We start from the raw sequence: 26,806 nt of genomic DNA, 5'->3' as shown, positions 1-26,806 counted from the left end.
GTCAAGCATTTTTCATCACAAAAAAAGTTCGTCCAAAAATTGGAACACGTTTAAAATTGTTCACCTATTTATTTCTTCCGACCACAATTACACCGTATTTTTCTAATCACAACAACATACCTCAAGTCGTTTTATTATTCATTATAGCTCCAGCAGAAGCCTTTGTCCTTCAACAAAGACAAAGCAGCTTTTGCTGGGCGAACAACAAAAAGCTAATGTAACAAAAACACTGAGACGTAGCCCGAATGAACCAAATAAAGGAATGTTACACCAGCGAAGTGGTAGTTGGGAACGCCAGGTTTTGGGTTGCTCCGCGAGTGTGAAATTTGTTAGATACTTCCCAAAGTCATACGAGCGCAAAAATTCAAACAGGCATTGGTTTTTTGCGGTATTTGCCTCTCGTCGCAAAAAGACAAGTTTTGCCGAAATTTGTGAACGAAGTCAGCATGTCCTTTCAATAAGAGAGCAGAGCACTCATTTCAAAATCCATTTCACCAAACCACTCACAGAAACTCCACAAACAAAAAACCCCAACAACTAGATTCCAACCAAGCAGCAGCAGCTATTACAGAACCGTTATCTCTTTCATAATAGTACTATTCTATCATCATCAACTCACTAAGAGTAATAAAAACAATTACAACCGTTACAGACACTCAATGTCCACAACCACCATTCCTTCTATGAGCACCAATGATGACGCTGCTGTGGGTTTGGAAATCAAAGAGCAGGCTTTCCACTCATCTCTCGTTGAATCAGAAGAACAAAAAGACCCATCATCATCAGACCAACCAACAACTACTACTACGACTACAACAATGCCATCATCCGACGAGACTGCTACGACAATGAATCAAAACCCTCCAAACAAAACCACCACCACCACCACCACCACAACTACTGCTTCTACGTGTTCTACCCAGAATGTGCATCCTTCAATGAACACTGTTGAGCCCAACAACAAAGTGGAAACTCTACCAACTCAAAGTCGACTCAGCACCGACAACATCAGCAGCCACAGCAGTGCTGGTGGAGGAGATGATATACTTTCTACATGTGCAGAGGCTGAATTCATCTGTCAATCTCCACAAATACAGCAAATGAAGAAGGAGTTTTCAGGTACCAGTCTGATCGATCACGCCACCACCGGCGTCGCTCAACCGCTCACAAAAGTCAACAGCGCCGGTGGAGTGAGCCAAAAATCAGTTTCCATTAAGAAGGTTACTTCCGCTAATGATGTCACGACTAAGGCCGAATCTCAGAGTGTGATTATGGAAACTAGAACCATTCTCTCATTGCAAAGTAAAGCAACAAGCAAGACATCCAAATCTGAAGGATTTGCGGTTTCGACTTGTTGTGGTACTGTGGAATTGAATTGCATTCGAGTCTTGTCCATTATTGGTATGCTTGTGAATATTGCTGCTTTTATTGCTATGGCTGTTGTGATCAGTGTGGCCTTTCCAGTTTCTACTTCCAATGAAGTTGAATTGTTGATTTTGAGAGCAGATGCCAATTTGTACAGTGAAGTTGCTGCAAGTTCTCTCAAAATTGGAGTCTACAGTAATATTACAAACCCATACATTCCAAGATGGCAATCCACAAAAGCAAGAGCAACATCTGCCATTGCAGCCATCGTGGATGCATTACCCGAAGACGTGTTTTTAAAATTATTGAACGGAAGTGCGTATTTCAATTCATCCAGTATTCCTGTGAATCCGTATGAACAAGTGGTGGTTGATTTATTGCTGGCTGGAAAACAAAAAGATGCTATCAAATTGATGGAAAGTAAGAATTTCACATCGACACAATTGGCATGGAAGAGTGTGGTGAGCAATTTGCTTACCTATGCCAAAGAGTTGGCAAGAAACAAGAATGATTATTTATTGACTGCGAGTTCTGTAAACTTGGGATTGATTGGTACCTCAGTGTTATTTGTTGTTCCTATTGTTTTGACAATATTCATTCTTGCAATCAATAGAGAAGGAGCATCACAAAAGAGACTCAAGAAGGCCAATGCTATCATGTTATTGGACACAATGGCAGATCCTTCACTTCGTCAACTATTCAGAAAACATTGTGAATTAGAAAAAGCTGCCGAGTCTTTTGACTTTTTGGAAAAGGTTGCCATGTACAAGGAGTTTTGCAATCGATCCTATGATCTTCAAGAACGTCTATTTGATCAAACCAACTCGTCTTCATCTGGAGACAAAGAGATGCAAGATCAACCAAAGAAGAAGACAGCATTAGAAGTAGAGCTTGAAGATGTTGAAAAGAGAAAGTATGAAGTTGCTTTTGAAATATTTACTGAATTTGTTGATGAACATGGTGAAAAGGCTCTCAACATCACTCGCACCTCGTGTGAAGAGGTCAAGACCAAGTTGGATCATTTCAATACTGGTAAAAATGATCACCTTCCAGATGATCTTTTCGACAAGTTGCAAACAGAAATTGCTATTGTCATGTTAGACATTCACCAGAGATTCAAAACCACACTTGCCTTCCAAAAGAAGATGAAAATTGCTGACATTAGAAAAAAGAGAATGAATTAAATTTTGTACAGTACAACATTATTTACTTCGAAAATGCTTGTCAAAGTAGGTATATCTTGTTGCATTACATAAGTTTTCCACAAACTCAGTCTGAAACATTGATAGACCGCTTGATTTCTTTTCCACGAACGGGTCAGATGATGTCTCTGCATTGCTTGTTGCTGGTTTTGTGACTTGAGGTTTTGATTCTCCTCTCCAAGCCGCAACGGCATCTCTGAATAATCTTTGTTGAAGTTCTTCGTCGTAATCACCTTGCCTCAGAAGGCCACCTCCTGTCGTTGAATTAGGCATCTCCTCAGCTTGTGTTTGGGAACCCTCTCGCCAAGATCTGACAGCTTCTTGAAATAATTTCTGTTGCAGGGCTTCATCGTATTGACCTTCAGCCAATTTTGTTTGTTTTGGGTATGTTTGTAATTGATTTTCACTATTTCTTGATGCATTTTCTGGCAATTCGCAAATTTCCTCATAAACTGTTCCGGGTATGGGCTTTGTTTTAAGTGGTTGTGGTGCATCTTTGTTGCAGGATTGCTCACCAATGACCTGAAAGTTTGTCACAGATGACCTTATTTTAATGACCTTCCCTTCTCCAGTATAACTAGAGCTTGACGACGACGGCCGTCTATCTCGTTGGGAGCTATTCGATTTTGTGGACATTAATGGAGAATGGCCTGACATGTTGTCTCGTATTTTTTGGGAACTTTTCCAAATACCTTGTTTTCTGGAAAAAAGTTAGATGCAACTAAATTGTAACAATACGTACGGAACATTCTTCCAATTTTCCTTTTCTTTCATAATATTTGATTTCAATCTGTTCAGTTCTTCCTCTAAAATTACAGTTTCTAATGCAAGCTTGTCCACCTTGTTGGTAGTCTCCTTAGTTTTTAGTTTTGCTTGAGACAACACTGTATTCGTTTTTGAATGGTCAAGTAAATTTTCAAGTGTTTGATGAGATACCTTTTTTTGGTTCCCACTCCTAGGTGTTGGTGATGAAATTTGTTTTGAATTTGAAATTGCGTTTGCATTTGAGGATGTTGTTTTCGTTGTTTTTCTATGTGATGTCGTTGAGTTCATCGATTCGGAAGAGGCGATATCACCATTCCATTCCCTTGCTCTTACAACTGATGATGCACTTCCTTTTCTCAACATGAGGATAGTAATATTCAAGGCAATCGAGTTTGATGGATTTTTTTTAATGTACTAATAACTGTACATTTGTTGGGCGGGACATGAACAACTGTTGATTGAATAAAAAAGAAAGTGGTGTTTGATTCAAAGATTGGCCACCACAGACATCACTACTGATTGTTTGACAGGTAGTGAAAGGATTGCCATTCAATTTTCATTTGTATTATCATCATCATCTCATCATCATTGGACAATTTCAATTAATACAACAAACAAAATTTGACTCTCTCACAGCATTGAGCCTGTGTTTCAAATTTCAAAGTGAGAATATTAACATTTATTGTAAATAGAAATCTCTTTGATCAGGCTCATCTAACATTACGGATCATCATTCTACGATTGTATCATTTGTGATTTCATCAGCTCTAGTTTCTCTGTTTTTGTAATAATTTTGTAAATAATACGACGAATGAAATATTACTAGAATCATCATCATCATTACCCACAACTAAATGAGTCATAGTAATAGCTCTTCACTCGATCGCTTATCTTCCTCCGGTGCTGGATCTTCATTTACTCTACCAATGAGTAGTAGCACCACCACTTCATCTCCTTCCGATGATCATCATCATCAACATTCTCTGCTTCTCCACTCCACCACTAGTACTACTACTACTGCTACTACTACCGATCCAACATCAACAACAATGGACAAAAAATCATCCTCTTCCTCCACTCCACTACGTAACAACAACAACAAGCAAAAACGATCGAAAAAGTCTTCTTCTTCTCCTCAAGACGAAAACGATGATAAGAAAAAAAAGAAGAAGATGACTCTCTCCAAAGAACAAGATATGATGCTCATTGAAGCCGTACGTCAATACACAGAGAGTAATAATCCCATTCAATGGAAAGAAATCAATCGTAAATTATTCAACAATCAATATACCTCTAACTTTTTATATCAACGATATCATAGAACCCTTAATGCTAAAAAACATAGATGGAGTGATGAAGAAGACTTGGAACTGCTTCATTATTGTATCAAGCATGATAAAAAGTGGTCACTCATTGCACAAAAAGAATATGAAGGGTTTTTCCCTGATATTCAACTTTCAAATCGATACAAGAATGTGTGTAAACGAAATGAACTAAAAGAAAGATTGGCCTCAATGACTGAAAAAGAAATTGAAGATTTAATTGAAAGGAATAAGCAAGCTAGAACTAAGAGTTTAGATACCAGAAATTTAGTTAAAGTTATTGAAGACAGCGCAGAACCTTCCGCTTCGCCAAGTATTGACGCCTCAAAAGCGAAGAGAAAATCAAACTCTCCATCCTCATCCAGTAAAAAGACCAAATATCAACAAATAGAGTCTTCAAGTGCTAGTCCAAGAATGGAAAGTGATGACTCCATTGAACTTGAAGTAGATGAAGGTGATTCACATGATTCATTTGGAAAACAAGATGATAACAGTACTAACACTTTTCTTGTAGAGCTGGAATCTATTCGTCATTGGCCTCAAAACAAAATAGAAGAAGAATACTGGAAGAAAGTGGAGCTCATTAAGATCCATCATATGCCTTTATTGGTGGATTTGTTGCATGACTGCGAGAAAAGTATTGAGGCTCTTAACGAATCCATGCTTGCCATTTTACAATCCACACAAAACGCCTCTCTAAAGTTGAAGCAAGTAGAAGAAAATATGGACCTGAAAAACGGTTGGCAGAAATTATATGAAGACTGTCGTTTGTTGCGAGACATTATTCATCAAGGTGTGGATACTCAAATTAATCCCATTACTGTTGATTCTTTCACTTTTTTATGCCGAGCTGAATGTTGTCTATGCTCGTATCGAGAGAGATTAAGACAAATGCGTGAAATGAAATGAAGTTGAACTCAACGATTTATATTTTAAGGGGAGGGACCATGTTTTTTAATTTTTCTGCAACTGATGTGTGTATCGGTTGTAAGCTCCTTGGATAGAGCTTTACACATGTCTAAGGCAGTGGGGAATGATCTTCCTCTAAGAATGGATGCTACTGCTGTAATTGTTCTGTTTCTTGTCTGCAAACCGAATTCGTACATGACTACTTTCTTCAAATATTGATCGTTGTACTGCTCGAGGTCATGATTCAGTTCTTGAAGAAATTCTTTAATATCATCCTGCGAAGTTCTAGTCGAATCTTCTGCAGACGTTAACATCTCAGTAAGATCATCATCATCCGCCTTAATCTCCTCCTGTACAATATAATCTAAATGTTTGATCAACTTATGTTCATCATCCACACGAGGTAATTCAGATCTTAGATCATCTATCGTCTTTCTGCATATCATTAAACGTAATCTTGCTTTCGAGAACTCATTCCACAATTTGTCCTCTTTCTTTAAGACTTGTCGGATTAATGATCTGGCCTCCTTTTCATAAGGAAGGGTATTCAAGATATTTGCTAAGTTCGTGTAATTTCTTAAATCCTTTCCATAATGTTCAAGGTCCACAAAATATTTCGTTTGATTGTCGGGCGTTTTTGCCTGCTCGGAAAGGCAACAATTACAAACGACAAGAACAAAGGTAATCACAAGAACAAGAACGGAGAGAGACATTTTTAAAAAGAGTGAGGGACCCTTAATTCTTTTAACCGACATTTTTTTATGGTGATGATCATTATTGTGCGTTCGGTCTGCCTCTCCAATAATATAAAGCCTACAAGTTGGAAATAGTGTTTCAAAAGAGGGTTGAGAGATGGATAAGTGTATGGAAATGTATTCAGGACGTTTATGTAGGTCCATTACCGATGTTAATATTACAATTTACAAAAAAATACACATAGGAGTGATGAACGCAGTGGTGACGCATTGCGTGCAAAATATCAGCTGATGTGATCAATCCTGGACAGCTGTGCCATAAAGCCAACAAAAATCAATGCTTTTCAGGAGTCTGAGCACCCTTTCTGTGGCTATCAACAAAATGGACGGTGTGAAAAACAAGCTCGCTGCTAGTGCTGCTATGCTTCTTGTCCTTCTTCTTTCCGTCCTCGACATGGATTAACCATTTGTCACCTCTCATTTGCACCATCTTTTTCTCTTTCTGTATGAAAGAAGAAGAGACCAGTAATCCTTGATGATCATCTTCACTGTTTGATCTTCGACTTTGTTTCTTTTTATCTGGGCTAAATGTTTGTGGAGCTCTTCCTGTATCTGATTTGGATCTTCTTCTTGGACTACCGTGTTTGGAACTCAATATTCCAGATAATTCAGATAATACACTGGCATCTAGGTCGTTCAAGCTGAACGCGGAGCAACCAGCTGGTTCGGGTGAGGATTGTGGAGTTACTGTTACAGAGGGTATTGCAAGAGAAGAAGAAGACGACGACTGATTTGGTTGTGACCAACCACATGTGGATGTCGAGTTAGAGGCTAATTGTTGTCCATGGACGTTTGGAGAAGAGAAGCTCGAAACAGTATGTGCTTGATCTACGGCTTGGTCATACTCGTTATTTTGTTCGTCTTCCATGAAATTCATTGCTCTCAACTCTCTGGCAAGGCTCTCAACATCTAACTTTAAGAGACATGAAGAATTGTTTGCATGGTGGTGTGTGTGGTCACAGCTTGTGCAAGGAGGTGATAAGACCATTTCAGGGCTTATCAAGTGAGGGAATGTTTCACATAACAATGAGCAAAAGGATTGATCGTTCATCAAGTGAGCACCAATATTTTGATTGTTTGACAGTTTTGAGCTTGTTTGCGTGAGTCCAAAGGACATGCTGTTCATTGGTTTTCCTCCAACGAACGATGTGCCCGTATTCATGGAGTGTGATGCTGACCCACCAGTGCTATTTCTTCTTGCGATATTACTAGTGTTTGTTTCTGTAACATTCGGAGAGAGCCACAACAGTGAGTTGGAAGTGAACGACGTACAATTTTGATCAAGAGTATGGTTTTGATTGCATTGGGGCATTGGTAAGGAAGCCTTTTGTTTTGGTGGAGCCATTTCAAATGCTGGTGTTATTATTAAGTTGGTCGGATTTTCAATTAGTGACAGAGGTCGGAGTGTATAAATATAATGTAAGGAGAATTGATGAAAGGTTGTATACAATGAAAGAAGAACTAGCTGGAATGCAACAGGTGATGAACGTTTCGTTATTTGGGATAGACCGGTATGATGAATTGATTTTTGGAACAAATGTTGAATGGCTGGCTGCTTTTAGGTTTTGCTGACGATGATGAATTTAAAACCCAAAACAAGTACAGTTGATGAATTTCAGTGATGAATGAATAATGTATCAGTGGCGAACGATAAATAGAATTTCAAATAGTGGATATCTTTACGGTGATCATGACGATCAACCATAGAACCCTCACTGATGCTTATACATACCAATGACACGCTCAAACTTGTTCTTCTTTCCGATGAGTTGGCCAACTAATGCAATCAGCGGTTACAAAAAAATTGTTTGGCAGAAGGATAAATCACTCTGTTTCTGATATTCAAAGGATCAGATATAAATAACTCCTATTTGGAAGTCCAATTCGTCTACAACTCCAATGGCAGAGCAAGAAAAAGCCACACGCAACAATCGTTATGCGTTATGATCTTGAGTGTTTTTTTTGCTGAAGACTTCTTCGTGTTGGCGACTGACAAGAAGTCTTTGTGAGAATTGCATCATGCGCTGCGATTGATTCATTGAATCAAATTGAGCGTACGTTTGCTCTTGCTTTGGAACAATCTATGAATCTAAACGGTTTTTTGGGGCGGGGTCAATGAAATAAGGCTACACCATGAATGTCGTTGTTAAAGATTTTCAAAACTGTTAGGTGATTTCTCTAGTTTTGGTTCGACGATTGAACATCCATGCATAAAGCATGGTGTGATCAACACACTATTGAAGACAGAACAATCACGCTGACAAAATGTTAATTAGGAATTTCCTCTTTGCGTGATTAAGTGGAATATCAGCAAGTTCATACAAAAATGTCTAACTGAACCTGTCAAAATCTTGGATGTTGTATCGCTGTGCAAGGATTGTATGCTTTAACCAGCCAGCTTCTTGTCATCCGTTCAAACGGAGCAGACTCTGGCAATGAAATTGAATCTAGCTCAAAATTGTAATACAACGCACTTGAAAAATGTCGTTGCATTCACTGGTTGAACTTTTGGTTTTAAATTTTCAGTATCGAGTAATGAGCTTTTCCAAAGTTATTGCCATTGTGGGAGAAAAAAATACTTTTGTTAACGGATGAAGAGGAATTATTGGACATGTTAATTATTATCTCTCAGCAAATGTTCATAAATACGATTCGATGACTTTTATGCGGTCGGCAAAATATTGAAAGGACGTTCTCGAGTTCGATTGCATCAGAAGAATTTCAAGATTCTTGTTATACGGTTTTATTATTTCATAGACCTCATTTCATGAATGAGCTGAAAGATTTCATAGATTGAGAGGTCAGAAAACATTAAAAGTAAAGATAAATCAATAATTTTCTCGCTATAGCGACCTGAAATGCTTTCTACAAGATCTTCTCGTTGGATAGAAAGCGGAGGGTTTTTCTTTCTAGAAATGAGCATGAAAATTATTTCACCAAGTACCTTCATACTGGATGATAAAGATTGAGTACAATTTGAATCCTGTCCTTTGTATTCCAAACTAAAGAATGCTTCGTACTCGAATTTTGATTTTACAATCATGACATTGTGTGGATTTAAATCTCTAAACAAAATTCTATTTTCCTTGAGAAAAAGAATAGCGTCTAATAATCCGTAAATCAAGTTAATGATGTTGTCTTCAGAAATATACTCTCCTCGCTTGATGAGGTTTGCAATGCATCCATCCTTATACCATTTGTATTCAAACCAAGGAAATTGTTGAATAAATCCACAATTAGTAATCTCTGCGATATGTTTGTTTTTAAGAGTCACCAATTTGATAATATTTTCTTTTTCCACAGATGGAAAGACGCATTTCGAAACAATTACTCTGCAAAACTTGTGGTCACTTTTTCTTGTTGCTTTGAAAATTTCATATTCTTCTGTTACTTCAATTTCTTCAAAACGTTCATAATTAAATTTCAGGTGTTCTCTGATAGTACTTGATGCGGAGCTGCATGTGCTCAGGTTATTGCTCATATAATTATTTACAAAAATTGATTCTATTAATCCTGCATGAGATTTTACATTCGTTGTTGTCCATAATTTAGTCTTCTTCGAACTGGACTCGGTAGTGTCTAGCAACTCATTAACTGGTGCTATTTCTGAAAATTCCGTTCCCGTGTTTACTAGTGGCTGATATTGCGCAATCGGAAGCCAGCAATTGGTTACCATAATATCATCACACAATTCATCATGATCTTCAAAATCAGAGTACTTTCGCTTCAACACGGGAGTGTGAGGGTTTGTGCTCTTCTTTTCGTTCCTGTTAATCGTCCGCAGAGGCATTGTGTTTGATGAGGAGAGGCAAGACTGGTTCAGGCTTTTTTTTGATCTGAATTTTAAAACAAAAATAACTGGAATTTGTAAGGCGCACAACAATTCTTGCAGGTGCTTTTCGGATTACGGATCAGTCCATGTCATGCCATTCTTCAAAAGCTTCCAAAATGCTCATCTAAGAAAGACAAACAAACCTGGTTAAGGACATTACACGACTTCAAAAATAGATTAAAAAAATTTTCACAACATCCGTCGCTCTTTGTATTTCCTGGGACACAACCGAATCTCTATTCTCAACACCAGAAGTAAACGTTACTTTCGGAATTCATACATCCAACAAAAAGTAAATATTTGGAATAATTCATTGCAACAAATTGAGAAAAACTTTTTGAATCTACCCGGCCGCTTGTCATCCTTATAAATATAAAAACAATTCATAATTTTGTACAGTATTTCATCATGAACAGAAAAGTACATAACTCCCAAGAACTGAATATTCAATTACCGTTAGTAATTCCAGATCATAAGCACAAGGGGAAGCTGCTCTTTTCGGACCAGACTTTAATTATAAAAGACTGTATCAAGTCTATATTATCGACCATCACATTTCATAGAGCTCTCGGAGAAGTTTATCCACTCGGAACAGACTGTGAGGTTTTGGACCAAATTAGTTTTGTAAGTTGAAGCAGAATTAACGTTTGATAATTTTAGTTTCTAAATTCAACAGCCTAGTATCGATGAGAAGGAATTAAATCAAACAATATCACAACAGACACAGAAAGTAATTGATTCATTTCAGAATTTTCTCCGAGCATGCATGAATTTGCCTGAAAATTTCTTTTCAACGCCCAGTGCAAAAACTCCATCCACAACCAACACCAAGAAAACACCATCAGCAACTCCGATAATCAAATTACCAGAAAGCATACTTTCTAAGTCCTTCAATTTTGAAGTTAAATACTACACTCTTAAAAAAACAGACTCTAGTTTTTATGGTATTTTCGGAGGAAAGAGAGAAGAGAAAGTCCCTTTCGAATCTTGGAACATACCATTCAAAATTTCTTGGAACACTCAATGGAATCACTTATTTGAAGGTATGCCTCTCGTTAAGGTGACGTCGAATGGAAAAGAAACCGATATTCAAGGCAAAATGTTAAATAGCCCTAATAATCCTAATCTTCCACCTGACGTTTCCAAGTTACAAGAACAATTAAGGAAGCGTTTGGTGCTAATTATACAGTCAGCACACGAAGATATACCGCACCTTCCTGGACTTTCTGAGGAAAATTTGTCATCGATGAATGGAAAAAGCTTTCCTTTCGATATTGCTTTTACAGACGATTCTAAGGATGATTCCAACAAAAGATCGACATGGTTCAATTTTCTTTACAAGGCCGAGGATCTTTAAGAGTAAAATGTGCTTCTAATAAAAATTAGAAAAAATCACATGTTTGGCTACAACAATGTTTCACCAATACTACTTTACAGTTTACTAAGGTTTTGTTTTCTTTGACTGTCCAGAATGTTATGGATGACCATTCTTTCAGGGAAGAAATGGTGATTGGAATTGGCCATATCTCTCAATAATCTGCAAGGAGCCTTCACTGTTTCATATCGTTCTGCCAACTCGTCGAGTCTTTTTACAATGTTAGCGATACCCAGTCTATCAGCAAAGTTTAATAATCCTCCTAGGTATGATTAATGTCATTGTTTTTCAATAGAAGAGTTGAGTTTGTGAATAACGATATCGATCTTCTCGACTTACCTAAAAATGGAGGAAAGCCAAATCCTAGTATGAGAGACAAATCGATGGCTTCTGGTAGTGAAACAATATTTTCCTCAATACATTTCGAGGCTTCGTTAATCAGCGTTAAAATGCATCGATCAATGAGGTCATCGATAATTGTGGCAATATTAACTCTTCTTTCTCTCTTCGATTGATGTTTTCCAATGATTCTTAATGCCTCCGGATTTGATCTTAATTGTCTTCCGTTTTCATCGTAAAGGAAAAATCCTTTATGATTCTTGACGCCAACATTTCCTCCTTTCACCAGCTCGCTCAAAGCTTCATAATGATCAAATTTGAGATTAAGTTTTCCTGCAATGATAGGCATGACGTGAACGGCAATGTCAAGACCACTATGATCGAGGGTACTTAATGGTCCTGCAGCAAAACCAAATTGCTGTAATCTTTTATCAATTTCTTCAAAAGGTACTCCGTCAAGCACAATGCTGGTGGCCTCTAAACAATAAACTGCAAATAAGCGAGTGGTTAAGAATCCAGGACTGTCATTGACAACAATTGGAAGCTTTCCGAGATCCAACGCGAGTCTTATGTGAAAAATAGAAAGAAAAATATATTAGTGATAAAAGAGATTTTCAATTTGTTTGCCAACCATGGTTGTGTGTGAATAAATTTTCTTCTACTTACTGATAACATCGAGCTAAAACTTCTTGTGAGGTGTATGGAGTACAAATAATTTCTACAAGCGGCATTTTGTGTACAGGATTGAAGAAATGAAGTCCAATGACATTTTGTTTGAAATCACTTTCTTCTGCAATTGACGTGAGGGGAATGGAAGAAGTATTGGTTGCAAAAATAATGTTCTTATTTAGGGATTGAGCTTTCTCTAATACTTCTTTTTTAATGTCCACTCTTTCCAATGCAGCTTCAATAACCATTTGACAGTTTTCAAGAGGCTCATATTCTTAACGTGTAAAAAGAATATCAAAGAAAGGATAATACATACCTAATCCAGATTCTAATTGTTTTTGCATCATTTCATCTCGTTCGTGTTCAGTCATTTTGCCAATTTCAACCAATTTTCCAAATAATTCATTTCTAATTCTCTTTAATCCACGTTCCAAGTAATGAAATTCAACTTCCTTTAAATATACGTTATAACCTTTTAAAAGGCAAAGTTGTGCAATTCCAGCTCCCATCGTTCCGGAGCCAATAACTCCAATTTTCTTGATCACATCTTTACACTTCACACTGCAGTATTTAGGGTCGCAAAAGTTTTCAGCCTTTTTTGCTGACTCCACAGTGTTGAATAGGGAAATGAGATTTTTAGAGACAGGGTCAATAACGAGTTCAGAAAAACTTGTTGCTTCAAGTTCAAGAGCCTCATCAATTGTTTTTGTGTAACCATTCATGATCGTATCAAGTATGAGAAATGGTGACTTGTACGGATGTCCCTTGGTTTGTTTCTGAATACTTGTATTTGTAAAAAATCCGATCAGTAATCTCCCAATTGGATTGTCCTTTAAATATTCAGAAAGTGTAATGGTTCTTCGTTTGTATTTTTCCAATTGGAATGAGGGCTCCTGGTTGAACACAGCTTTTCCTTTAGTTGCAAGCTCTAGAATATTGTTAACAGTTTCTGAAACAATTTTTTCTCGTTCTTGTGTATTTTCAAGAGCCAGTTGTCTTGTATAATCGAAACATCTCTGGAAAAAATCAATATCTTCTTGTGGAGGTCTTTCAGATTTTTCTTGAGATGATTGTGACTGCATTTTCGCTTCAGCTGAGTATGGAAATATTTGATCGATCATTCCAATGTTGAGAGCTTTTTTTGTTTCCACATGAGTTCCTTGTAAGATGATTTGCAACGCATTTTCAAGTCCAATCAATCGAGGCAATCTATAATTATATCAAGTTTTCAGAATTTCAGGTCTAAGAAAGTACGAACTTTGACTCACCTAACACATCCTCCACATCCTGGAGCAAGGCCAAGTTTTGTTTCTATCGAATAGAAGATATGGTTTGAAAATTGAATTTGTCACAAATTTTGGAAAAACATACCTGGTAATCCAACAACAGTCTTATTTGAAGAAGAACACACCCGATGAGAAGCTGCAAGACAAATTTCGAAACCTCCTCCAAGGCAGCTACCATGAATTGCAGCTAATACAACTACTGGTAATAATTCAATTCTTCGGGTGAGTGATTGTCCATGTTTGGAAAGCTCTTTGGCTTTTCGGCTATCTGTAATCGTGTAAATCATATTTACATCAGCTCCAACAATAAAACTATCTTTTTTCAAACTATAAAACATGATACCATGTAGAACACCATCAAGAATTAATTTCTCAATTTCTCCGATCATCTTTAATCATTTCCGCAAAAAATACATCATCATGATATTATTTTATGCGATCAGCCACACACACTTCTTCTTACCTGATCCATCTCAGTCAATACATATTCATCCAAAATATTTACAGATTTTCCTTTATAATGTAGCAATACTACTCCGATATTTTGATGAATGATTAAACTCAAATGATCGCCCGATTTCTTAAATTTCAACTCAACCGTAGAAGGGTTCGGAAAAAGATGATACACATATTCAATTTGTGATGAATTCATTTTTTCAATCTATTGTGTCCCATCTTCACAGTGATGTTGATGACAATCCGATAGATTCCTGTGAGAATCCATTGGCTAATTATCTTGTTAGTATCCGTTAAAATTTCATTGGAAATCACATGTCGTTGCGTAATGAGCTTGCAATTCTTCATGACAATACCCAAACTCGAGCAATCCTTATTTACACAAGAACTTGGCAGTTAACTAATTGTACGCCACAAGGGAATGAGGGCACGCGCCTTGTTCTAAGTTTGTGGGTTAATATCTTCAAAGAGAGAGCTGAACCTGAGAAATCGCCGATTTTAATTGCTAGCTGAATTTTAGCTGATCATTGTTTGTGCACACTGTATTTGACAACTGACAGTTTGATTGGCATTATATCAAATACTTACCATTTCGAAGCAGATGAATTCACGGATGACTTTTAGATCGTATTCAAGCCTTCACACATTAGAACTTTCACAAAAACAAATTGCATCTCAACCTCTTGGTCAACAACACGGCACAACAACACTTTCCGATTCGCTTTTTCTTCACAACAACAACACTTTGTCGTTGCGCCAATTTGTTTCATGTACTACTCTTCACCCTCCCTTGAAACCAATAATTATTTACCATCATCATTAACAACACCATATTTCTCTTCCATGTCGCTTCTCAATCCATACTCGGATGATATTCATACCCTAAATGATTTGGAGAGAGCTCTTTCATGCATTACACCAAACACTCCTTGTTTTCTCAGATTAGATGTTCATGGAGTGTTGAAAGAATTAAATTCTTGTGATCCACCCAATTATTGTGCAACCTCGTTGGAAGCCGAACTGAACTGTCAGAATGTTCCATTGGATGAAACTTTACAGAGAAATTTCCATGATCCGGCCACATGTCAGATCAACTGCCAAACTGCCATCGTCCTTGATCAATCATGTGTGCTCCAAACTCCTCCAATGCAAAACGACGAGAGTACAGACCATCAACCACCAACACCACTATTGTTATCAACGTTGGCCAACAACGACACTATTTCACATGTGATACCCAAACAAAAAAGGAAAAAATCAAGTCCAAGCACTTGTTCACCATCTCTCTCTCCCATTTCTAAAATTACCAAGCAGAACAAGACAAAGAAACCACAAGGTCGTCTCATCACTGAAACCATTACCACCACTCCAAGTTCAATTCAACATTCGTTTGAATTACCAAAAGAATCATTGAAAAGTTTCTCATCCTCTTCTCCTCAGAGTGAATGTATGTCAAGAAAGTCCAATCAATCTCCAACGTCCTGCCACTACTCAACGACTTGTCCACAGCAGTCTTCATCAAACAAACAACGAAATCTTGCATCATGGACCTTGTATAAAGAACAAGCGTTTGTGGAGAGTGGAAAAGAGAAATCCAAAAGTGGAAATAATTACAAATTTCATAATGTATCGTTTGTGTATGTACCAAGTAACCAATAAACTTGCAAGAATTCTTGGATCAGTATTTCCATTCATACACTCGAGAAAAAATTCTCACTACTTGCATCTAGTTCTGTAATTCTTGTTTTCTCTCTTAGATGCAAAACTTGCTGCACCTCCAAGTTACTTTATTTTTCAAATACATCAACACCAAAGCAATTATGGAATCAGTGCTGAAATGAAAAGAAGAAAGATATGTTCTGCTTCTGGATTCTCCGTTCCAACACGACTTGGAAGAACCTCTATGCTTTTATATTAAAATTTTACTAAAGAGTTGGTAAATGTCAATTGTCATTTCAGAAATACAAAACAAAATTTGCCGCACATTTTCCTACCACCAGAAATAAACAAGGGATGAACGTCTTCCTTGCATTCTGTCGTTACTTGGCAATATCTCTCTGTCGAAGTACACCACACATTTCATCTCAAAATTTCTAAATAGTATTATATAAGTGCATTAACCTGCATGTGATTGGTTGATCGAATGTTGGGGCTAGTTACAAACAAAGAATCTTGTTCTTTAAAAGTAGTCGACAGTACTGGGATGCAAACTTCATGTTATATTATTGAATGCAAGCGATGCAAGAAATACAATATTGAAATAAAACAACAAGAAGAAGAAGAAGGCTGCTCTCCATTCTGATATCTTTGTTTGCATGGCTTGTCACTACTCATTTCAACCATCAACCACTCTAGACTCTATCAATTACAACCTCAACAGCATGACAACTGTGAGTCATAAAACCTCACTATTAGAACAACTTCAATTATCACCATCGAGATCATCGAGTCATCTTGATCATCATCACCACAGCATGAACACCATCATTCATAATTGTGAAATGACTCACACGAGGAGCTGCTCTCAAGCCAATTTGTTTCCAAACATGGTGAGTTGTTCTTCCTCTTCACCCATGCTGAATTTGGACGTCCAAGATTTTATCACTTGTTACATGAAAATGATGATGAATAGAAATGATCATTTCACACCCTTGTTGGTGAATCATGATGATGAGAATTCTCAACAACCACAGCTACAAGAGATGGAATGGATGAATGTACATCATTCATTGAAACAAGATCATTCTAAGGAATATCAAGATGAGAAGCCTCAACGTTTTGAAATCCACAACGAGGAGAAGGATGAGGAGTTTAACATGATGCATTCCTGTCCAATCTCATCACCACCACCACTATTACCACCACACTCAACCATGATGATTCATCACACACCCACCTTACCTCTATCACTACCACCTACAAATGAAATGAATACAACAACAATATCCACATCAAAAAGAACAAATCGCTCTCGTCTGAAATCCTCATGCTGCTCTAAAAAAAAGAATTCGAACCACAAGGGAATTTCAAAACCCTCAAAATTAGTTTTATACAAAAAGAAACATCAACCAGATCAGAATTCATCACTTTCCATACATACTCATTCATCCAATCATTCAACTACTAAATCATTAGCATCGTCAGTAGTTCCCAAAATTGAATCCATGCAATTTACATTCCCATCATGGACGTTCCATCTTCTCAATACCACCACACCCGATGAAGGAGAAACTCATTCACCAACTTGTTGTAAAACCTTGTCAAATTCATCACAAAAATTACCAGGATTATCACCTTCTTCATCGACCAACAATGTCGTCAAGTTTAAAGCACAAAAGATTTCTCCCTATCACACCTTGTAGTTTCAATTATTCTTAACACCCTACTAGTATTAATAAAACGTTAATAGTTCGAATCAACATGTTGACAGTTAGTACACCTCACTGAAGAAGGCTTCTCATTGTGTCACTTTTCATTGAATCAAGAACGTTTTCGTCACAAGTTCACATAAGAGACTCCAAAAGCGATACCTACTTTCATTTGAAGAGAGGGGTACGCTCATCGGTGTTATAAGCGTTTGTCGTCTAGTGAATTTCACTGTGGCTCATTTATGTAAAGCATCCGATTTCATTCTGTGCTTTGAAAAAGATCAAGCAACAATAGGTTGTTGATGCTTGAGAAAAAAACCTCTCAAAACACGTTTATCAAAACATGTCCAACTTGTGCACACTCAACAATTCTTGTTCACCTTTCGATGATCGTAAATGTCATGAACTGATTCTGAAATTAGATATAGAAGATTTTCAAAAATCATACCATGCTTTAATGTTAAAGCTGCAACAAGTAGAATTGCCATCCGATGATCGACCTGTGACGTCACCGACCACTCATCAACACAAGAACATGCAATTCTCTCATTTCGAAAGCAATTATATCAATAATGAAAAATCATTGTGCAATACTTCTCATAGCCATTCCAACGCTGCAGTAGAGAGACATTTTGAGAAAATTATTCCACTTGAGAATCGTTCAGAATATAAAACCCAAAAAAGAAACTCAAGTCTTGCCAATTCGGTACCTAAAATCAGATTCCAGAATTTCGTTACCAAGCGAGCGATCAAACAAAAGAAAAAGATTCCCAAGAGACAACAATTAATGTCTTTTGATTTCCCAATCATAACCTTCCATAAAGAAGAGATGCTAGGTTGTGTCAATGCTTCACCACGTCATGTTCGAAATGAAGGATCTTGCGTTCCTCTATCCTCGCAAAACTTTTCCTTAAATTCAACCTCTCGTTAAGCAAAACCTTAACTCGGAGAATAACACAATGAACCAACGTAACCTTAATTCTAGACAAGAATTGATCGAGGGCTATTAAATAAAAAATTGTTGACAAGCTCAATCATGACTTTCTGGAGCTCTCTTCCCTTCAACGACAATTATATCGAAATACTACAGTTGGAAATAGTGAGACAAGGAAGACTGATACGGTTTGAGCACACTCACCCACTCCGTAATTACGGTCCTGTCAAAGGTCGACGGTTCGAACAAGACGAGTTGAAACACCCATGAACTTTCTCTCTTACAAAAAAAAGCAAGTTGTTTTTTCTTGTTCTTCATTGCTTTCAATGCTTTATTCGTTTAAAGATAGAAATCAACATTCTCCATATCAGAGTTTGGTGTTACCCTAACATTTCAACTTCACTCTCCTAAAAACGCTTGCACAAAAGTATGTCGATCTTGCTTCAGTGAGACAGTTGAGTGCCCCAGCAAGTGTTGCTTGTTAATATCTTTTTATTACCACGTCTATATTGAATTTATTAGACAACTACAGGAGAACAATTTTCCAAATGGAATATCAAGATAGTTCGGCCAGAACACAAATGGATAGCCCATTCTTCATGCAAAAAAGGAGTCTTTCTGTTCTCATATTCCGATATTTAATTCAAACGCTATTCCTGAACAATTTAGTAACAGAGAGCGGTGTTTCGATGCCTAGAAAGTCTCTGTTTCGGCCAGGCTCAAATTACTCACCGATTAAAATCAGCCGTTGATTCTTGATGAATATTCACAACATAACAAAAAATCACAACTTACAAGATCCTTGTCGAAATAAGAGTCATTGTACCATCATTCATCTTTATCTCTATTGACATGAGCTCCCCAATTATTGATACTGAAACACAAAATGAATTTCGATCATTTTCCAATCGGCAAAATATTCCGATCAGCCAATGTTTTTTAGCGACATTGCAAGACCAGCTTTTCCAACAAGTCGAAACTCCACAACCACCCATGCTTCATCTTGATGTATACGACTTTTGCAAAACGTACTATGAACTGTTGATCCATCAAGAAAACAACACTTCTCGAGATCCTGCTCAGCTAAACATTTCAGACCCAACCTCTGGCAACGTTGTTGCAACTTCAGATTCTTTCGAGACAACATTCCTGGATGAACCACTTGTCAACGAGGTTGCTCTATTTGAGGAACAGGATGAAATAACGGAACCACTTTTTGACTTGGAACCCTCTTCAAGTAAGGCTACCTCACCTGTCATCAATGATCCTGCCCTGCAGCCAGATCACAGTGCAGATGCTTTGAGTGTATATAGCACCTCCTACCAATCTGCAAAGAAGTCCTCTCCCAATAACAACCCTTGTTTTCGTGATTTCATCAATACCACCTTCACTTCCAGTGGAAAAAGAATTGAGAAGAAGAGAAGGAAAAAGATTCCAAAAAAACAACTATCCATGCAGTTTAATTTCCCAATGTGGACTTTCCACCTGTCCACAACCTGTACTACCAAATCGAAAAATGTAAAATAAAAAAAGAATGAATGAATTGAATATTATTTACAGCTTATTGAACATTGCAGACACTAGATTGATTCTTTCCATCACCTCTCGATTTCTTTGCCGAACTTTTTGGAGGTGGAATATTTGCTTCAATTTCTTGCTTGATTTCTTTTACACCCTTAACGACAGTCTTTGTAAGGGATTTCGCTTTTTTAATCATAGCATCAAAGTCCTCATTATCGCTATCACTGTCACTGTCACTTTCACTGTCGATTCCTATAAATTCGTCAAACGAGGATAGTATCTCTTCGACCTTGTGTTGAGAAGTAATTTCTCCAAGCTGTTTTTTCAAATGCTTAATCTTGGATTTGATTTTCTTTGTTGATTTAGTACCTGTTTTCTTTGCCTTTTGTCTCAGTTGCTCGTTTTCAGCAAGAGCAATGTTCAAATCAACCAAAGCATGAGCTTTTTCAGTTTGCAATTGCTGATTTTGAATTTCTAAAATCTTGATTCTTTCCAACAAATCAGATGGGTTTTCATTTTGAACAATAGTAACTTTTTGGATTGAAACAAAAGGATCTTGGGAGGGGTCAATCCGTATTCCGTTCTTTACATTGAAATAGTAATTTCTCATTTCAAAAAGCTTGGTTTCAAACTTATCTCTGCTCCATACTTCGGTGTGGCCACTACTCTTATCAGTGACCTCAATACTTATATCAGAACCAACCAATCGAAGATCCAAAGAGATGTCTTTTTTCAACTCGGAGAGCATAACATTAGCCTCTTGTATCCATGGTATCAAGACGTTAACAGCGCCAGCACTTTCATTAGATGCAACAACAGTGCTTTTGACGGCTTTGTCGATAATAAGTTGAGCCTTTTCAGCCATCTCGTTTTGCAATCTGGACTCCATATCAAAGAGTTTCATTGACATTTCCAATTCTTTTCTTTGGAACTCACGCTCTCGTTCTTCATTTTCTAGCTCTAACATCTTCAACTGTTCAAGCATGCCTTTAGTATTTTGTTCATTATTCAAAAGTAGCTCGCTCTGCTTTGCAGCCAATTGTCGTTGTGCTTCGAGTTGTTGTCTTTCCATTTCTTGCTTTTGACGTTCAATTTCTTCTTGTTGGACAAGCTTTTCTTCTAGGTACTTGTGCTGTAGTAGAGCGATTTTTTCTTCTGCCTTAGTTGACGCTGCAGCCGCTAATGTATTCGATTTTTGAATTTGGGATTTGAAAATGGCTCTGACAGCTGTCATTTTGATTCTGTTTTCGTGCATTTTTCGTTCGTATTCAGCTCGTTCTTGTTCTAATAAACTTTGTTTCTCTTGTTTTTCTTGAATCAATTGCTTTCTCAACTCGTTTACCTCCTCCTCAGAAGCTCCTTTTTGTATTTTCTCCAACAGCTCTTTCTCTCTTTCTTGAAGAGTTCCAAGAAGCTCCTTTTCTCTCATGGTGAATTTTTCCTTTTCTCTTTGCATAAGTTCGTCATGCTCTTTAGATTTTTTGGTCATTTCTTCTTCAACTTTTGCAAGTTGATCCTTGTACTTTCTTGCCTCCTCTTCGGCTTGTTTTGACTTCTCCAGTTGTGCCTTCAACTCTACAACTTCCGAGTTGATATGTGATCTAATTCGTTCTTCGGATTTCTGGAACATTTCTACTTGGACCTTGATCAAATTGTCTATTCGTTCCTTCTCTTTTGCTAGTTCTTCTTGATATTGAGCAACTAATGCTGAATTATGCTGGTTTTCTGCGATTATCTTTGTTATTTCTACCTCTCTTCTTTGTTTTTCTTCCAGAAGAGCTTGTTCCTTCTTTTGAAGGAACTCTTTTTCTTCAGATATTTTCTTTTCATATTCCAGCTCCTTGTCTTTAATTTGTTGCTGTAGCAATTGATTTTCTCTTTCCAAATCTTCTTTGTGTTTTTTACCCAGATCTAATTCTGCCATCAATTTTGATTCTAACTCCATGATCTGCTTTTGATAGGAGGAAGATATGTCACGTTTAGACTGTTCAAGCTGTTTTTGGAACAGGACAATTTGTTCCTCATTCTTGTTCTTTTCGTCTGCCAACATTTTTTCAATATGCTTTCTCTTTTCTTCATCGTTCTTTGCAGCCTGAAGCTCTGCAAGCAATAATTGTTCTTTCTTGGAATAGTCAGCTTTCATTTGTTCCTCTTTTTGCTTTGCATTATCCATTTCTTTTTGAATCAAAAGCTTTTGCTCTTGTCTTTGTCGTTCAATTTCACCTTTAACTGAATTAATTGTTTCCTGAAGCTCTGCCTCTCTCTTCTTGTGCTCTTTGACAAGTTCAGCTGCTTTTTCATCAAACATTGCCTTACTAACTTCATCGAACGCTGTTTTCCAGTCTGCTAAACTAATTACACCTTCCTTAGGATCATTGTATTGATAAATTAGATGGGTTCCAAACACAATTCTGTCCCCGTTTTTGATTTTTGATTTTTCCTTAATTTCTACTCCATTTACGAATATCTTGGCTCCTGATATTGGAGTAATATTTCCACCGTTGAAAGTAGCATGTCTATCTAAAATTCCAACTCCTTGAATCTTTACACTATTTTCAGCACTAGATCCGATGGTTGTTTCGTCTTGTATGTAGTAATTTAATTTACCGCTTAGCAAAGGATCTTCGTTAAGATTGGAAATGTGTGGCTTGTTCTTGTCAAAGTTCAAATCAACATTAAGATCCTTTAAGAAGGCTTCTCTTTCCTTGGCCATCAATTCTGTTTGTTTGATTCTCTCCTCTGTGGTCATTTGCATATCTGCCATCAGCTTTTGTGACTGTTCGAGCTGTTGTTTGAGTGCATCATATTCAGCTTGAGGAATGCCCTCAATTGTTGCGCCTGAGACTTGATCTCCCATGGTATTTCCCTCACTTCCTGAAAGTTGGGCCTTTAGGCGTTCAATTTCTGCTCTCAACTGGCTGATAATTTTCGAGGATGGGTCTTCATTAACAACTGCCTTGTTAACGATTTGTTTGGCTCTGTCTGCATATCTTAAGGTTGACAGAGATTCTTCAAAATTGACATCAGCTGGAGAAATAGCAGCAATCATAATTGTCTTTGAGTTACCTCCTAGAGACTCCTTCAAAAGATACGTGAGCTTTGAGTCTCTGTAAGGAATGAAGTTAGCAGGCTTTTTTCCAGTGCATTTGTCGGCCAAAGCCTTGATGACATTACCCAAACATGTTAGAGAAAGGTTAATATTGATTCCTTCTTGTGCACGAGCTCCAGTTGCTCCGGTTCTGGCCATTCTTTCGCTACCGGCCAAGTCAATAAGATTGATGGTGGAAACTTTTTGAACTTTTTGCTTGGTTTCAGGATGTGTAACAGTTTGTTTGAAAAAAAGCATGAAAACGGTATGAGCTCTAGATGATGTTTTGTTCATCAAAGTGGCGCCTGTTGTACGAGCTTTTTCACCTTGCTCCAATAACTTGTTAATAGCGCTGTAATCGGCAACCACATGCTTTGAAAGATCCTCTAATTATGATAATTAGATTTAAGAAATTTCAAACAATGTACATACCAACATAAACTCCGGTTCTAGGATCTTCTCTGATTTTTAATCCTCCGTTGGGATTGTTTTTTGGATTAAAAAGATCTCTGATTTCTTCGTTGTAGATTTCTAGCATACTCGCCTCCACAGTGTATTCAATGGGAACATCATTTTGAGACTTGGATTCTTCAATTTTTTGGAAAATACGATTTCCGGCCTTAATAATCAATCCCTCATCCAGTCCTGGATATCCTACCATACTGTAACTTTTACCACTTCCTGTTTGGCCACTAATTAAATAATACATTGCTTGAGCTTTTCAAATGCATTACAATAAAACCTACTATGCAAACATTGATGTATTATACCCTTGCCAACAATTTGCTAACATTGATTCTCCCAAATCATTCCACAATACCTGATTATCGGCATAATTGGCATCGCTCTTGTTGAAGCTCCAATACGAATAATCAAAGGAAAACTTGTTCTCTTTTCCGGTTTTTGGTTCACTGAATATTATTGCGATCATTGCGTTGATATACATTTGATCAAGAAGAAACTTACATTAAAATAGTTTGAGGACCATTCATTTGAACAATACATTTTGCATTGCCCTGAATCTCGTAATCCTTGAAAGGTCGTACTCTCACTGCCACCTTTACACTGTCAGCCATTTTTTAATGTTGTATGCCATAATGTAACGCAAACCAGTAAAATGGAGGCGCGAAAAAGTTCACCACACTTGCATGAATTTTCCAAAGTCATGAACCTTTTAATGGGGCGACAATCGGTTGAGACATAAATCTCTTGATGAACCTTTCAACGAGTCATCTATTCGTTCTTGATATCTCGTCGGGTCTTTGTGTTGGCCTTAATTCTCTCCTTGCCTAGCTTTTTGAACTTGGTGAAAATTCTTTCACATATTCCATAACTGAAGTTGAATGACTCTTCAAGCTCAAATAAAGCATGCCCATCCCCACAATCAAGTACTTGCTTCCATGTACTGTCCCTATCAAACACAAAGTGTTCCGGTTCTCCTTCGACCAAGAAGTTAATGTCAGTCTGTTCAAGCTCCAAAATATTGTTTTCTTGAATTTTACAGTCTTTGGATAGTTGTAGTAGAGGGAATAAAAATTCATTCAGGTCCAAATAGCTGTAGGTATCTTCGTCATTATCACTATCACTTGATGAGTCAGTTTCGCTGTCATATTCTGAAAAATCTTCTTTAGGAATAATAGGGCATTGACCAAAAAGCTTGTGTGGTTCATACTGTACATAAGGAGCATGAATGAACTGTGTGAGAGAGGTTGACAATGCTTCGCTGTAGTCTTCTTCAAACTTTAAAAAATCGCTTGTAAAATGTACTTCTGAGTAATCCTTCAGTTCGAGTGCCTCATAAAATGTCACTGCAAACGTGTTCTTGTCACCAGAACCAAATCGTTTAAGCTTTGAAACTGGGCCATTGTAATAAAACACCTTTGCTCCTCTTTCAATCATGTGAAAGAAATATAACACTCCTGTCCTGGGTATAATATTCGATTTGAGTCGTTTCCTCAAATTATGATAAGATATTCCAAATAAACCTTCTTGCATACCCTCTTCCAAGTTCAATTGTAAAATCAAAGAGTGATCGACAACATTTTGTGTATCAAAAAGTGATGGCATGTCAAAAGCTCCTCCCATTTTTGATGATCCTATAGGTATGTGGTCATCCTTGCACAAACTTGTGTCTATGAATAAGGCAGTTGAAATGGACTCTTCTAATAGTTTCTTATCGACTAATGGTATATCAAATACTTGATGAATGTACTTGAGATCTATCAAGAGTGGATTGATATAATTTCTGTAAATCAAAAAATAGGGCATGTCATAAATCTTATCCTCCAAGAATGGAGAGAGGAACTGCCTGAATCGTTTGGCTGTGTTGTAGCACGCTTGTTTCCAAACAAAGTCTTGCAAGCACATAATGTTTGAGAGGTTATTCAGCAATCTCAGCTGTAAAATCTCTGAAGGCAACAAGAATTGAATAATGTGGTAAATCAAATCATTAGGAATCATTTTCGTAAGGCGTTGATGATCAGAAATAGTAGGTAAGCCAGCAAGATCCTCAGCATAGGCTTGTACTTCTTTTTTGTCAAGTAAATAACGTCTATCTTTTCGTTTTTTGAGTACTGAAAAATTATACACTTGCTCAAAGTATCCAGACTTTCTTAGCATTTCCTCACACGAGTCATAGTCATCAGTGCTAATATCTTTACATTCATCGAATAGTTCCTTTGTTCGAGTAAAAGTAACTCCATTGGTGTGGATATAAAAATGGAGAATGTCAATTTCCTCTGAAGTTAATTCTTCTGGCTTCTTTAAAAAGAAATCATCGCTCAAGACAATTGTACAATCGCCCAATAGAACGGATTGTGAGTCATAGACTTCCTTACTGAGTATCTGAACTTCACGGTCATTGAAATATTCAATCATTTCATTCTTTGATTGCTCACTGCCATACAGTAATAATACTGGATGTGAGTGGCTTTGAAAAGGTAGTCCAATAGTGAAATCATTATCGTCCGAATAAATGATATGTTCAGCATTTCTTTCAGAATTGAAATACTCATCCAGAAATTGTACATTCACGATAGATCCATTTAACGTATTGCTGTATTCAAATAGGAATGAGGCAAGTTGTGTAATTGGTGTTTTTTTCTTGTAATCCTCTTTCGAAGTGACGAGTACAATGGTGTATGTATATGAATCGTTTTTAACGGCTTCAACAATTTTCTTTTCTTCATCAGTCAAGCAATTCTCACATTCTTCTTTTGACTTTCTCTTGTTGAGCAAAAGAGTGCATCGGTGAAGCTCTTCTTCACTTTTAAATTTTCCCTCATTATTGAAGATACACATTCGGAAAAACTCTTCTGTGTGTTGCAATAGAATGGCTCCTTTAGTCTTAATTCTTTGTTCATACAAAGTTGCATCAACAGACTCGGAGAAGCAAATTACATCCTTGTCCGCTACTCGATCATAATCTTCTTCATCATCAAAGTCGTCTTCATCATCAAAATCATCTTCTTCGTCCTCATCAAAGTCATCTTCATCATTTTCTTCTGTTTCCCAAGAATCAGATGGGTCTTCTTCATCGTCGATGTTTGCTGCTGGAGGTGTGGGTTGCGGAAATGAAGGTTGAGAGTTAGACATTTTTTATTTCAAATTTATTCGAGAAT

The 26,806-nt window shown here is 37.2% G+C and overlaps 14 protein-coding genes across 14 annotated transcripts; 7 read left to right on the top strand and 7 right to left on the bottom strand.

The window, feature by feature from the left end:
* Positions 1-659: 659 nt before the first annotated feature.
* On the top strand, positions 660-2,549 carry C9374_000896 (uncharacterized protein; the record flags this gene model as incomplete). Its single annotated transcript, XM_044699093.1, has 1 exon — positions 660-2,549. One exon carries the CDS (start codon positions 660-662, stop codon positions 2,547-2,549), a length of 1,890 nt encoding a protein of 629 aa, XP_044552038.1.
* An 18-nt stretch (positions 2,550-2,567) lies between these two features.
* C9374_000895 (uncharacterized protein) lies at positions 2,568-3,695 on the bottom strand (the record flags this gene model as incomplete). Its single annotated transcript, XM_044699082.1, has 2 exons — positions 2,568-3,267; positions 3,310-3,695. 2 exons carry the CDS (start codon positions 3,693-3,695, stop codon positions 2,568-2,570), a joined length of 1,086 nt encoding a protein of 361 aa, XP_044552037.1.
* A 491-nt stretch (positions 3,696-4,186) lies between these two features.
* On the top strand, positions 4,187-5,563 carry C9374_000894 (uncharacterized protein; the record flags this gene model as incomplete). Its single annotated transcript, XM_044699071.1, has 1 exon — positions 4,187-5,563. One exon carries the CDS (start codon positions 4,187-4,189, stop codon positions 5,561-5,563), a length of 1,377 nt encoding a protein of 458 aa, XP_044552036.1.
* A 23-nt stretch (positions 5,564-5,586) lies between these two features.
* C9374_000893 (uncharacterized protein) lies at positions 5,587-6,318 on the bottom strand (the record flags this gene model as incomplete). Its single annotated transcript, XM_044699060.1, has 1 exon — positions 5,587-6,318. One exon carries the CDS (start codon positions 6,316-6,318, stop codon positions 5,587-5,589), a length of 732 nt encoding a protein of 243 aa, XP_044552035.1.
* Positions 6,319-6,592: 274 nt separating this feature from the next.
* C9374_000892 (uncharacterized protein) lies at positions 6,593-7,663 on the bottom strand (the record flags this gene model as incomplete). The annotated part of the gene is made up of 1 exon (XM_044699049.1): positions 6,593-7,663. One exon carries the CDS (start codon positions 7,661-7,663, stop codon positions 6,593-6,595), a length of 1,071 nt encoding a protein of 356 aa, XP_044552034.1.
* Positions 7,664-9,064: 1,401 nt separating this feature from the next.
* C9374_000891 (uncharacterized protein) lies at positions 9,065-10,108 on the bottom strand (the record flags this gene model as incomplete). The annotated part of the gene is made up of 1 exon (XM_044699038.1): positions 9,065-10,108. One exon carries the CDS (start codon positions 10,106-10,108, stop codon positions 9,065-9,067), a length of 1,044 nt encoding a protein of 347 aa, XP_044552033.1.
* Positions 10,109-10,558: 450 nt separating this feature from the next.
* Positions 10,559-11,507, top strand: C9374_000890 (uncharacterized protein; the record flags this gene model as incomplete). The annotated part of the gene is made up of 2 exons (XM_044699027.1): positions 10,559-10,774; positions 10,827-11,507. 2 exons carry the CDS (start codon positions 10,559-10,561, stop codon positions 11,505-11,507), a joined length of 897 nt encoding a protein of 298 aa, XP_044552032.1.
* Positions 11,508-11,581: 74 nt separating this feature from the next.
* On the bottom strand, positions 11,582-14,471 carry C9374_000889 (uncharacterized protein; the record flags this gene model as incomplete). The annotated part of the gene is made up of 7 exons (XM_044699015.1): positions 11,582-11,787; positions 11,865-12,430; positions 12,531-12,807; positions 12,850-13,742; positions 13,802-13,844; positions 13,905-14,208; positions 14,283-14,471. 7 exons carry the CDS (start codon positions 14,469-14,471, stop codon positions 11,582-11,584), a joined length of 2,478 nt encoding a protein of 825 aa, XP_044552031.1.
* A 572-nt stretch (positions 14,472-15,043) lies between these two features.
* Positions 15,044-15,934, top strand: C9374_000888 (uncharacterized protein; the record flags this gene model as incomplete). Its single annotated transcript, XM_044699004.1, has 1 exon — positions 15,044-15,934. One exon carries the CDS (start codon positions 15,044-15,046, stop codon positions 15,932-15,934), a length of 891 nt encoding a protein of 296 aa, XP_044552030.1.
* Positions 15,935-16,656: 722 nt separating this feature from the next.
* C9374_000887 (uncharacterized protein) lies at positions 16,657-17,637 on the top strand (the record flags this gene model as incomplete). Its single annotated transcript, XM_044698993.1, has 1 exon — positions 16,657-17,637. One exon carries the CDS (start codon positions 16,657-16,659, stop codon positions 17,635-17,637), a length of 981 nt encoding a protein of 326 aa, XP_044552029.1.
* A 349-nt stretch (positions 17,638-17,986) lies between these two features.
* On the top strand, positions 17,987-18,574 carry C9374_000886 (uncharacterized protein; the record flags this gene model as incomplete). The annotated part of the gene is made up of 1 exon (XM_044698982.1): positions 17,987-18,574. The coding sequence occupies one exon, from the start codon at positions 17,987-17,989 to the stop codon at positions 18,572-18,574; it is 588 nt and encodes a 195-aa protein (XP_044552028.1).
* An 855-nt stretch (positions 18,575-19,429) lies between these two features.
* Positions 19,430-20,104, top strand: C9374_000885 (uncharacterized protein; the record flags this gene model as incomplete). Its single annotated transcript, XM_044698971.1, has 1 exon — positions 19,430-20,104. The coding sequence occupies one exon, from the start codon at positions 19,430-19,432 to the stop codon at positions 20,102-20,104; it is 675 nt and encodes a 224-aa protein (XP_044552027.1).
* Positions 20,105-20,138: 34 nt separating this feature from the next.
* Positions 20,139-24,262, bottom strand: C9374_000884 (uncharacterized protein; the record flags this gene model as incomplete). The annotated part of the gene is made up of 4 exons (XM_044698960.1): positions 20,139-23,572; positions 23,619-23,878; positions 23,933-24,097; positions 24,153-24,262. 4 exons carry the CDS (start codon positions 24,260-24,262, stop codon positions 20,139-20,141), a joined length of 3,969 nt encoding a protein of 1,322 aa, XP_044552026.1.
* Positions 24,263-24,419: 157 nt separating this feature from the next.
* On the bottom strand, positions 24,420-26,780 carry C9374_000883 (uncharacterized protein; the record flags this gene model as incomplete). Its single annotated transcript, XM_044698949.1, has 1 exon — positions 24,420-26,780. The coding sequence occupies one exon, from the start codon at positions 26,778-26,780 to the stop codon at positions 24,420-24,422; it is 2,361 nt and encodes a 786-aa protein (XP_044552025.1).
* Between the last annotated feature and the right edge of the window lie 26 nt (positions 26,781-26,806).

Source organism: Naegleria lovaniensis, assembly GCF_003324165.1.
Source record: "Naegleria lovaniensis strain ATCC 30569 chromosome Unknown tig011, whole genome shotgun sequence".
NCBI lineage: Eukaryota > Heterolobosea > Eutetramitea > Acrasida > Naegleriidae > Naegleria > Naegleria lovaniensis.
Note: the sequence above shows the minus strand (reverse complement) of the source record. Positions and strands in the feature narration are given on the sequence as shown.